Raw genomic sequence first — 11,051 nt, 5'->3', positions numbered from 1 at the left:
AAATATATAATATATAATATATAAATAAAATATAAGATTCCGTATATTAAAAGTATAATGCTTGTTCGATGTAATTTGGAATTAGAAATGCATATTTTTTTTTTTTTTTTTTTTTTTTTTTTTATACATATATACACTCTCAATATAACTCTGTACATTATGCGCGCAAATTCTCGCCTTTGAAAAATTTCAGAAAAGTGAAGTTACACACGCATGATCATATCATTACTTGCATATTCTATATTCATCAAAACACGTAATTGACTATCTCCGTTCGTTAGGGTTATTCAAATCAACCCTACAAGATGTTGCACCAACCAAAAAAATAGGAATTCCCTCGCCGAAAAAATGAATGTCCAGAAAAAAATCTTTAATCTCTCACAACTTCGCACGAAGTTCGCAACAAAAAGTTTATAAACAGCCATTAATACAACAGATCGAAACAAATTGGTTTTTTCCTCCCAAGGATGACTAATAACGATAATGCGAGCATCATTGAGAAAAGTATAAAGATCTTTATTAGAATTTTTCCTTTCGAGAAATTCTGTGAATCGTGCGCGAAAATCGACATGAATCGCAAGGTAAATGAAATTTCTCTCTTCTTGCCCGAGTCTCCCTTCGTATTAAAAAGAGATAATTTTGTTTTCATGTTGTTTAGAAGATTTTCATACGGTATCTACAAGAAATGCAACCGAATAGAATAGCTATACCAAAAAAACCATCTTATTGGTCTTTTCAAGCGGATGAAATTTTTTACAACAGTTCACAAGAAGAAATATATCACGTTACAAGCGAGGATCTTGTATCGAAGTAAGGAAAAAAAAAATATATTTTCTCTTCGATCGATACTGTTTGAAACTTTTGATGTTTTATGTATACATATTATCGAGTGTTAACGATGTCTTTTTTTTTTAAAAAAAGAAAAGAGGAGTTTCGAATGGTATCGAATAATGGTATTGGAATTGGAAATGTAAATTAATATAATCGAAGAATCACAATTTAAGAATTTTAGATGGTGTGAATTGTATTTTAATGGGCTACGGACAAATAGGTTCTGGGAAGAGTTTTACTATGAGCGGTCTCCGAAACAACTGGGAAGTACGATTATGCGGAATATATTTTCAATTTTAAATTTTTATATTGCAAAGACAGCGATTACATCCTTTTTCTCAGCACAGAGGCCTGGTCCCGCGACTTTTGACCCAAATGTTTGCTGAAAAGGTGAAAAGAAAAAAAGTCAACAAAATAGAATATTGTATAAGCTTTATTGAGATTTATGGAAAAGAAACGAAAGATTTGTTACTCTCTAATACGGATAATAACAAAGTGAAGATAAACGAGCGAGAACCGTTCAAGGTATCATAAGATATTAAAAGAGAAAGAAAAGGTTAAGGAAGATATTCGACGAGTAATTCTCAGTCAGAGAAATTGTAGGAAATCTCCGTGGTACCTGTGGATAACGAAAATGAATGTCTGAAAAAACTCTTTGAAGGAGAATTTAGGAGATCGATTGCAATAGGATCAACTTATCCAGCCTCTCACTTATCCATGTCTGTGATTACTTTTCACGTATCTAATCTCAGTTTAATAACATCATGGGGTATTGTAACGACAGCCAAAGTAATTATTCGTTATATTATTTGTATCTCTATATGAGTTTTTTAAACCGTGAAATTGGAGATAATAGGATTCCGAATTAATTGGTTTTGTTTCTGTTTAATTAAAAATTTAATCAACACGTTAGATGCATATTGTGGAAACAGCTGGTACAGGAACAATAGGAAAGAATACTTGCTGGAAAACAGCGACAGATATTGGTATGGCGAATTTAATGAAAACTCAGCTGGAGCAATTCTTTTCACATATAGAAAGTCCAGCTACTATTAATATATCACGCTCCAATAATTTGTTCAAGATTTTAGGGGACGCTTTTTCAATTTCATCTATAATTCGGTTATTAAAAGGAAATTCATGATTTTACATGTGAATTTAAAATTAAAAATTTATTATAACATGACGCATAATGTAATTGCAATAGGTTTATATCTCATATTCGAATCACGGAAGAGGATCTTGACATTACATTATCAACTTTACGACTCACCGCAAAAATTGGAAAGTTAAAACCAACCAGGATAAAAAAAGATATTAAATATGAAACGGATTTTATAATACGTAAACTTCAGAACGAAGTCAATGTTTTGAAGAAGGAACTGATGTTGAACAATTTGATTTTAAATCAAGAAGCGCTAATGAATATTTCCAAGTCTCGGCTGGAACAAATTAACCGCAGTATTTTGAATTTTTTAAACGACAAGATTTCGGACTTCACGCTGTTTAGTATGTCCCAGGCCCAAGTATTGTTAAAGTGTATCAAGGATTTATATAACAGGTTGCATAATCTGTGTTATATATAGGATAGTTTTAGATTCAATTTCTAAATAAATGAATCGTTAGATTAACCGCCAAGGAAGTTGAAGTTGAAAAATTAAAAGAGACGTATGAAAATTTAATCAAAATCGTGCCGGAAGTTACTTCATCAGCAATTTTACCCAAGGTATTATTATTAATTAAATATAACATTTTCAATAAATTAATAAATTTAAATCGTTATATATTTTTATTTTGATAATAAAAAAATGCTAGAAAGCTCTATTATCTACCGATGAAATCAATGACCGGACACAAATTAAGAGTCCTTTCGTAAAATCTATTGATTATATGGAAGAAGATGAAAAAGAAATAGAAAAAGAAGTTGGAACTTTAAAGATACTCAGTAGATTAACATTTCTATTTAATTATTGAATATTAATTTTTACGAATTTTATTAATAAATTGAATTAATTTATCGTTCAATAGCGGAAGGTGTAACTATAGGTCCCTTTATGAAAGAATCTACTGTTGAGGAAAGTTTGAAACAACCCAAACATGTAACGGTGACTAAAATTAATATCGAGAAAATTGATATGCAGAATATACAGATGGTTAGACTGATTTTATTTCAATATATTTTTCTTAAAAATTTTCATACATTACTGATTTATGCTCATTAATAATAAAAGGTTCGACAATTGTTTTACACTTTCTTAAAAGAGAATATAGAATATGCAAAAATTAAGGACAAGTTTGTTAGAAACGAGAAGACTTTTGCTATAGTTCGACAAAAATTTATAGATACAATTGATAGTTATTTCCAGGTGCATTGCAATTTTATTATTATTTTTTTATTTATTGATATTTAACAAAATTTTATTTAGAATTTTTCTTAATTTTTTTTAAATTACTCCTTCCCTCCCTAGTCAAAGAGAAGTGTAGATGATACACGTGATAAACTAAACAAATACCGACAAATTCAACAAGTTTTAGAATTAGAAAATTCAGAAAAAAAAGATAATATATATGAAATTGAGAGAACGATTGAACAAGATCTTTCGTGTTACGAAAAAGTGTCAATTACTTTAGAAGAAGAGATTAATCAGATACAAAATGAAATTAACACGTTATCAAATTTACGCCTTGAAATGAAGTTAAAGCTAGAATGTGGTTTTCGAAAATATTGTAAACAAAAAAATATTTTATTGCATTGTACTGAAAAATTGATGAAAATATTGTTGGAACCTGAAATAGATAATCAGAAAGTAATTCAACACGAGTTTAATAAGTTTCAACGAATGATGTTGCGTAAAACAGAAGTAAATATTGCTTTAATTTAAATACTTGAATTTTTAAATTTTTAAATTTTTTTAATCTTGTTTTTTTCTTTTGTATTAGGATTTAGAAAGAACAAAAAAACTACGTTTTGATAAAGGAATATGCAATACATAGTGCTAATACATAGCTAACGAAAATATTATCTTCTTAGTAATAAATATTAATATTTAGTATACAAATAAAAGCATTTTTGAATAATTTTAAATTGTATTTTCTAATTTAAACGCGAGAAATTATCATTAATGTGAATGAAAAACTATATATATATATATCTATATATACAAGGAAAGTAAATAATAAAGGAAAGACAGAGATAGGGGAAGCAAAATATTGAGATCAGCGCCATCTTTAGAGTGCCGCAAATGAAATACAAAAAGAATAATTGACTATTAGCGCCATCTTTTGAGTGTATTCGAAAATAATTTAATTAAAAAAAAATTTTTCTGAAAATATTCAAAAGATGGTACTAACGGTCAATTCTTATCCCATTAAAATTATCCTTTATCTTCTTATTAAAAGAAAATATTTTATTCAAAAGATGGCGCTAAAACTTAATTCTTATATTATCTATCTTTCTCTTGCTATTTTTTTATCTTTTCTTTTTGTGCTTCATTTGCGATAGCAAACATTCTAGAGATAGCGCTGATTTCAATATTTTTATACTATCTCTGTCCTTTTTCCATTATTTGCTCTCTTTGTCTATACTTACTCTATTACTTGTTTATGCATTCAAAAGGCTTTGATAATTTTACATCTTTTTTGTCTATTCTATTAATTATAAAATTAAATTTTATTAATATTAATATTAATACTTAAGAATAATAAAATTATTAACATAAATTTAAAATTTATTTTATATGTTCTATCTAATATTTCTGCTCTTTTTTTTTTTGACATTAAACGAAATTATTATTATATATAATCTTATAAAATACAAAATAAAAAATGTATTGGATTGGCATAGATTTATTCTATGCCTCGTTTGTTGATTCATTTTCAGTTAACGATCAAAGTTCAGAATATTTTATCTTATATTGTATATAGAAATATTGCGAATATTCCGACAGATGTCTCCAATTCATTTTATACTTGCGTTGTAGATCAGCGCAATTACGATTTATTTAGCTCTCTGCCGACGTTTGATGTTGAAATCATGATAAATGATATCGCGAAATTGTGATACCTGTTATTTCATGTCACGTTTTATAATTTAATATTAAAGAATTCAGTGTTATTTTAAATATAAAAATCTAATTATTGGTGTGTTTTTTGGTGAATGACAAATGTAATTTGTCAAGAGTAATAATTCTATTGTATCATGTCGACATTAAATGAATATACTTGTCAACTATCTTCGGAAGAGAAGATATATTTGGCGGCTAATTTAAATGAAACTGATGAAATTAGATCAATTAAAATTACTGAAATAAGACAATGGATAATACAAAATAATGATTTACATGCGCCTACAGGTTTGAAATTTATTCTAAATTTAAATATAATTTGTTTTGTTTTGTATTTCAGTTAAAAAAATTGTATTTTATATTTTCATAGATGATTTTTTCATTCTTCGTTTTTTAAGAGCATGCAAATTTAATGTCGAGAAAACAAAGTCTAAACTTTGGAATTATTATAAACAGAGAGCAATTCTTCCTGAATGGTACAGTAACAGGAATCCCTTTTTACCAGAGTTACAAGAACTGTTTGATTTAGGGTAATATTTATAAAAATTTACAAAAAAAATATTTCCAAAAAAATATTTTACTTATTATAATAATTATTATTTTTAAATAATATTTATAAATCTGATATATTATTTTTTTAATAGTATCTTAATTTAAATGTTATATTGATGCTCAATATCATTATTTGTTATCAATAATTTATTATCTTTTTGAAGACATAAAATTGCATTTAATACTGATATCATATTTATGCTTGATAAAATGCATTTTGTAACTGATCATTATTTCAGTTTTAATTAATTCAGTAAATCAATTGTAATTAATTAATTATAATATTAATTTCTTTAAACATTAATAACGTAATTTTGAATATACAATTCAAAAATACATTACTTATTAGTGTATGACGTAAGAAAAAATTGTTCTTTTTTAAATCCGATTTTCCAGGGTGTTTTTACCTTTGAGAAAATTAGATAACCAAGGCAGAATGGTTGTGATAATACGTGTAGCTGCGCATTCTCCCAGCAGGCATAAAATATCAGATATGTTGAAGGTTTGAATAATAATTAACTTTGAATAACAAAATCAAAAAACTTTGAATAATATTAATTGAGTTATGTAATTGAAAAAAATAAGCAATATAATTATTTTTTAAAATTTATTGTTACAATCGCAGTGTAATCTTAACTTTGCGTACAAGAAATAAAAAATTGTGGCTATATAAAAAGATTTTTTTTTTTCGTATTAGGCTTCATTAATGATTTTGGATGTAGCGTTACGAGATCACGAGTCAGTAACAATATATGGTGTAACGAGTATCTTGGATTTAGACAATATCACATATGAGCATGTTCTCCAATTACCGCCGAATGTTATTAGAAATTTAGTTCATGCATGGCAGGGTTGTTACCCTGTTAGAATTTATTCGTTGGACTTTATTAATGCTCACAGATTCGTGAATACAGTATTAAACATATTTAGAAGTTTTATGAATACAAAATTGAAACAGAGAGTTCACGTTCATTCACGTGATAAATTAAAATTAAACGAAACTTTGCCGAAGAATATATTACCAAAAGAATATGGCGGTACGAATGGAACAGTCAAAGAATTAAGTGGTATATATTTTTACTTTGAATGTCTTGTTAAAGTGAATGCAAATTGTATCACTATAATTATATTTCAGAGTATTGGAAGCATGTTGTTGAAGAGAATCAAGAGTGGTTCATTGAGGAAGAAAAATACAAAATTAACGTTGATTAAATAACTAAGATTGGAATTAATTTACAACAATGAAGGATTGCAAATGCAATTGTTGGAATAGCGAGATAGACACCGAAATATTTTTTTTATTTTTTGTAAATATTTTTTATACAGAAAAAAAAAATGGAAAATGAAAATATAAACTGCATCTGAGTGTTCTTTCTTTTTTTTTTTCTTTTTTTTATAAATCTTTTCTATGTATTCTCTGTATAAGAGAATCAAATCGCCCGTTAAAAATATCGATAATATATAAAATATAATTCATATGCTACAATATGGTACATATTTTGTCTTAAAATCGTATTGCACGCTAGCGCATATTAATTATTCTAATTATATCGGTCAATGTTGATCTTTATACAAAAATATTACGTTACATATTAAAAATATTTCCATTTTACTTTTATATATCATTTTTTCGTTTAACCGCTTTGTTTAATCGCGTCATTTCTCATCACAAGATAAATAAAACATACATTTAAGTCATGGGCAAGTAGGACTCTCCTACATCTAATTCACTACTCATTAACTTAACCAGTTACTACTCACAATCCCATTTACAATTTACGAGGGCACGTTGTATCGGATATAAGTAAAAATCGTCTCGTTTATCGCCAAGTATACTGTACAGTGTTCTCGAAGGTCAATTTAAACGAGACGATGAATACTTCTTCTAAATATCCTTGGTAAAATGCATCTCTAAAGATACATATTATATTACAGATGTTGCACTAAATAAAAAAGAAGGGATAAAAGGAAAAAAGTCCCTAAGGATCAAACACACTTTAAACACTCATTCGTTCTTTCATACAATTTACATTCAAGGGATATTAAGCGCATAAGGAGCATCATATCATATCTGAAAATTTATGCACGAAGGCCGCAACGAGATCGTCTCGAGAAAGCTGTTAAAGCGATCGTTTCCCGCTTTAGGTTTCCAAATGGCCGACCATGATTGTTCCAGCCGAACCAACATGTTTTTAATTTATTTTATTTTCTTCACGATTTATTTTAGCGATGACGATTTCCAAACGCCTGGATAAAGCGCATTTGAATCTACCCGCGCTTAAATTTGAGCACCAATATGCTTATTGTAAGGAACAGAATTATCCAACTGATGGTTGAAATAAAACCTAAATAAACGTCCATTTCTCCCATATCCCAACCTCGTGTCAACATAGCACGCAGTGCTGTCGTGGCCATTGTTAAAGGAAGACCCTGCGATATACGTCGCAAGAACGATGGCATACCTTCTATTGGCCAAATCACACCTAGAATTCCATCAATAATAATAATAATAAATAAATAAAATAAATAATTAATATAGTGTATAATAAATAAAACATCATGACATTTTTTGAGACAAGAAATAAGATAATCTTGAAGAAAACATTTTGTTATATCATTAATCGCATTTTCTTGTTTCGAATTTATCTTGTAAATTGTATTCTCAATTTGTAACATACGTACCACTTAATAGAAGTGTAGGATAGAAACTGCCCAAAGCAAGTTGAATTGCATTCCTTTCAAGTTCGCAAATTGCTGAAATTACAAACCCTGAAAGCAATAAAAAGAATATAAAAAATAATTTTCCATAGTTGTAAGTAAATCTAAACAGTAAAAGTAAATATTGTTATACAATAATTTTAATTAATATTAAATATTATTTTTATTATAGTTAGAAAATATTCATAAAAGATTACAATTTAAACTTACCAAAGCACATGCCACAAAGACCTTGAAGTATTGTCAATACAATTACCCAACCGACCTGTCCCTGACATTCGACAGTGAAGGCAACAAGCATGACGATTAACACCAATGCTGTTTGACCGCACATCACCACAAATTGGGTAATTACATGAGAAAAAATGATTTCTGCAGGTAAAACACCGGCTACCCAGCTTCTATCTAAAAGACCTTCCATCCTTTCGATGATTAGAATAGAAGAAGTAAGAGCTACCGCCAAGAAAAAGACAATGCTGCAAGAAAAATATGTTTCTAAATATCTTCTGAGTCATTTTTTTGAATATTATATTGATTATATAATCGATATAATCTGATAAATTGATTTTCACTTACGTTAAAATTACTCCGGGTGCCACAAAATCGGTGAAACTGGGTTCCTGAGTACCGTAAATTGGATCCTTAAACTGAATTGGTATGTCAGCTAATTTTTCATTTTGCTCACAAGATTTTAAAAGATCTTTGGCAAAATCTCTGTATGAATATTGGATATCTCTGACTAATATTAGGCCTACTTGTTGATCTATAATAATAATAAATATGAATAATAATTAATTATATTTTAATATTTGGAGAAATACAATCTATAATAACTTGAGTAAACTTACTGGACATATCTAGCCAGACCCTAAGTTCACTCTGATCTAAGGTTTCTTCATCAGCTTCTCTTCCTAGGGCCATTCTTGCAACAAGAGCATCCGTAAAATTCTCTGTAAAATATAGAGTTCCCCAAACATTTCCTTCTCGTACCGCATTTATGGCCGTATCAAGATCCCAATAATATTGCTAAAATATAAATATCTCTTTTAAATAACCGTATATTAGAATCAGAATCGCTTTTAGAAATCAATAATCTTACTTTTTCTATTAAATCTGAGTTTAAAAAGCTAAGATATCGACAACTAAGCAGTGACAAGTTGCAACCATCTGATACCGGACAACTCGAATTTCCAAAAGGAATTTCATGATTGACTATTGCCATTTTTAAGTCTGTTGGATCTTTACCGATCGCCAAACAGAATAGAACCACTTGCATTACTGGGAGTGCAAAAACGAACAGTAACACTCTGTACAATAAAATTAAAAAAAAAAATTATTATTTTCATTTAATAGAAAATTTATAATATTATTTTTATTGCATTTAATGGATAAAAAACTTACCCCACGTTCCTATACATACGTAAAAAGTTTTTCTGCAACAAAGCTTTCATTCTGCCGTTGATTAATATTTTGTACCAATCAGAAAATTTACCAGAAGAATTCCAATTCCTCATTTTTTTCCCACCGGATAACGGTTTTCCATTTATCTGTTGCATAAAAAATAAACGAATTCTAGAAACTTAGAATATGTACCATATGTGTACTATTTATTTATTTATTTATTGAAAAAATATACGCTGATTAAAATAGTTTTTCACATATGATAATAGATTTCCCACGTGATAATAGATTTCTCATGAAAATTTTTTAAATATGTTCTTACATCATAATGGTTTCCAAGATCATTCGTTGAATCATGAATGAGAACCTCTTTGCTTGGGGAAAAGTTTAAACCAACAACGCCTGATTCTTCTGTTACATAGACTGGTTCACTTTTTTTACTCCAGTTTAAAGATGCCTGCAAAAGTATAATCGAAATTAGTTCTTTGTATTTATTTTATTTAATAAGCTTTATTTAATATAGTTGTTTAATATAGTTTATTGATTACTATAATTTTATTTAATATTTTTATCTTTTTAATATCTACTGATTGTATAAATTCATCATTTAAATCATCGAAAATTCGTTTTTATAATTCTGGTTTATGATTTTTTGACTAAGTTGATAATTCATGTATAATTTATATAATAATCACGTATCCTATAATCAAATATATTCTTTGCATTATTTAATTAGTTTTATTTTTAAATCTATTTTTCGATTTATTATTATTTTATTATTACTTATTTCAACGATTTATTTTTTTTCTAAATTCAGTTTTTTTTTCCTTACCAAGTTAATATTATTCGAGATATTCATTGTTACTGGTTGTTGAGTAACTTGCACTTCTTGCCGTGATAATTTTAGAAAAACATCTTCCAAAGAAGTGCAATTGTACATTGTCAGGAGAGTCCTGGGAGATTCTTCAGCTAATAATCGACCAGTCCTCATCAAACCAATCTGTTAACAAAAAATTCAAATAGAAAAATCTTTTAGAAATCAAATAACATTACATAAAATTATAATTTAAACAAAATATTTATTCCTCGAATTTTCTCTCTTAAATTTTCACGAATAACTTTTTATCTGATTTCATTTTCTCCATCTAAATGTGTAACGTACAATTGTTGAAATATATATTGCATAATTTTAATACGCGATCATTATTGTAATCGAACAATTTTGTTCGATGACGGCTTCAGTTGCATCGTGATTTATATTCCCACCGATATTGTGCCCCGAATATTTTTATTACATATCAACGATGGCATTGCGTAATACTCCACGTACTGTATGCGCTTGTCGAGCCTCCTCGATGTAATGCGTGGTTATGATTACGGTCTTGTTACCATCCTTCGTGATTTGGACCAAATGGTTCCAAATGCTGCAACAGAAAAAGCATTGTTAATCTTATTTTTATATCAGTAATATAATATCAGTAATAT

At 28.0% G+C, this 11,051-nt stretch overlaps 3 protein-coding genes across 10 annotated transcripts in view; 2 read left to right on the top strand and 1 right to left on the bottom strand.

The window, feature by feature from the left end:
• Positions 1 to 94: 94 nt before the first annotated feature.
• Positions 95 to 3,916, top strand: LOC116413854 (kinesin-like protein KIF9). Of its 4 annotated transcripts, none has more exons than XM_086917922.1 (13): positions 95 to 581; positions 659 to 810; positions 1,013 to 1,098; positions 1,174 to 1,356; positions 1,435 to 1,620; positions 1,745 to 1,953; positions 2,039 to 2,392; positions 2,458 to 2,557; positions 2,647 to 2,776; positions 2,860 to 2,984; positions 3,063 to 3,197; positions 3,300 to 3,692; positions 3,772 to 3,916. In XM_086917922.1, the coding sequence occupies exons 2-13, from the start codon at positions 744 to 746 to the stop codon at positions 3,823 to 3,825; spliced, it is 2,022 nt and encodes a 673-aa protein (XP_086774048.1). In that variant the 5' UTR covers positions 95 to 581; positions 659 to 743; the 3' UTR covers positions 3,826 to 3,916. The 4 variants fall into 4 exon arrangements, with proteins under 4 accessions (XP_086774048.1, XP_086774047.1, XP_086774050.1 ...); XM_086917921.1 differs by having other exon boundaries at positions 176 to 581; positions 1,005 to 1,098; XM_086917924.1 differs by having other exon boundaries at positions 178 to 581; positions 1,005 to 1,098; positions 1,179 to 1,356.
• A 728-nt stretch (positions 3,917 to 4,644) lies between these two features.
• LOC100866537 (retinol-binding protein pinta) lies at positions 4,645 to 6,817 on the top strand. 2 transcript variants are annotated; one of them, XM_003695823.4, is made up of 5 exons: positions 4,645 to 5,183; positions 5,266 to 5,425; positions 5,844 to 5,949; positions 6,145 to 6,514; positions 6,583 to 6,817. In XM_003695823.4, exons 1-5 carry the CDS (start codon positions 5,030 to 5,032, stop codon positions 6,657 to 6,659), a joined length of 867 nt encoding a protein of 288 aa, XP_003695871.1. In that variant the 5' UTR covers positions 4,645 to 5,029; the 3' UTR covers positions 6,660 to 6,817. The 2 variants fall into 2 exon arrangements, with proteins under 2 accessions (XP_003695871.1, XP_086774046.1); XM_086917920.1 differs by having other exon boundaries at positions 6,145 to 6,817.
• snu (ABC-type transporter snustorr) overlaps positions 6,726 to 11,051 on the bottom strand; it is a 35,586-nt gene continuing 31,260 nt past the window's right edge. For all 4 annotated transcript variants that reach the window (XM_003696043.4, XM_012489630.3, XM_086917919.1 and 1 more), the window contains 10 exons: positions 10,897 to 10,990; positions 10,399 to 10,566; positions 9,889 to 10,023; positions 9,567 to 9,712; positions 9,265 to 9,472; positions 9,014 to 9,191; positions 8,742 to 8,928; positions 8,376 to 8,641; positions 8,130 to 8,216; positions 6,726 to 7,930 (listed from right to left, as the gene is read on the bottom strand). In XM_003696043.4, the coding sequence (XP_003696091.1) occupies positions 7,716 to 7,930; positions 8,130 to 8,216; positions 8,376 to 8,641; positions 8,742 to 8,928; positions 9,014 to 9,191; positions 9,265 to 9,472; positions 9,567 to 9,712; positions 9,889 to 10,023; positions 10,399 to 10,566; positions 10,897 to 10,990 (1,684 nt within the window). In that variant the 3' untranslated portion in view covers positions 6,726 to 7,715. The remainder of the gene's footprint in view (positions 7,931 to 8,129; positions 8,217 to 8,375; positions 8,642 to 8,741; positions 8,929 to 9,013; positions 9,192 to 9,264; positions 9,473 to 9,566; positions 9,713 to 9,888; positions 10,024 to 10,398; positions 10,567 to 10,896; positions 10,991 to 11,051) is intronic.

The sequence above is a fragment of the Apis florea genome, unplaced genomic scaffold (assembly GCF_048593485.1).
Source record: "Apis florea isolate Af1SG1 unplaced genomic scaffold, ASM4859348v1 contig_2272_pilon, whole genome shotgun sequence".
Classification (NCBI taxonomy): Eukaryota; Metazoa; Arthropoda; class Insecta; order Hymenoptera; family Apidae; genus Apis; species Apis florea.
The sequence above is the reverse complement of the archived record's forward strand: the minus strand, read 5'-3'. Positions and strand labels throughout refer to the sequence as shown.

Coding starts and splice junctions, on each gene's coding strand:
- LOC100866537 (XM_086917920.1), top strand. CDS start 5,030: ATGTCGACATTAAATGAATATACTTGTCAACTATCTTCGGAAGAGAAG. Junction 5,184..5,265: donor TGATTTACATGCGCCTACAG/GTTTGAAATTTA, acceptor ATATTTTCATAG/ATGATTTTTTCATTCTTCGT. Junction 5,426..5,843: donor CAAGAACTGTTTGATTTAGG/GTAATATTTATA, acceptor CCGATTTTCCAG/GGTGTTTTTACCTTTGAGAA.
- LOC116413854 (XM_086917921.1), top strand. CDS start 468: ATGACTAATAACGATAATGCGAGCATCATTGAGAAAAGTATAAAGATC. Junction 582..658: donor AAATCGACATGAATCGCAAG/GTAAATGAAATT, acceptor CATGTTGTTTAG/AAGATTTTCATACGGTATCT. Junction 2,777..2,859: donor TGGAACTTTAAAGATACTCA/GTAGATTAACAT, acceptor ATCGTTCAATAG/CGGAAGGTGTAACTATAGGT.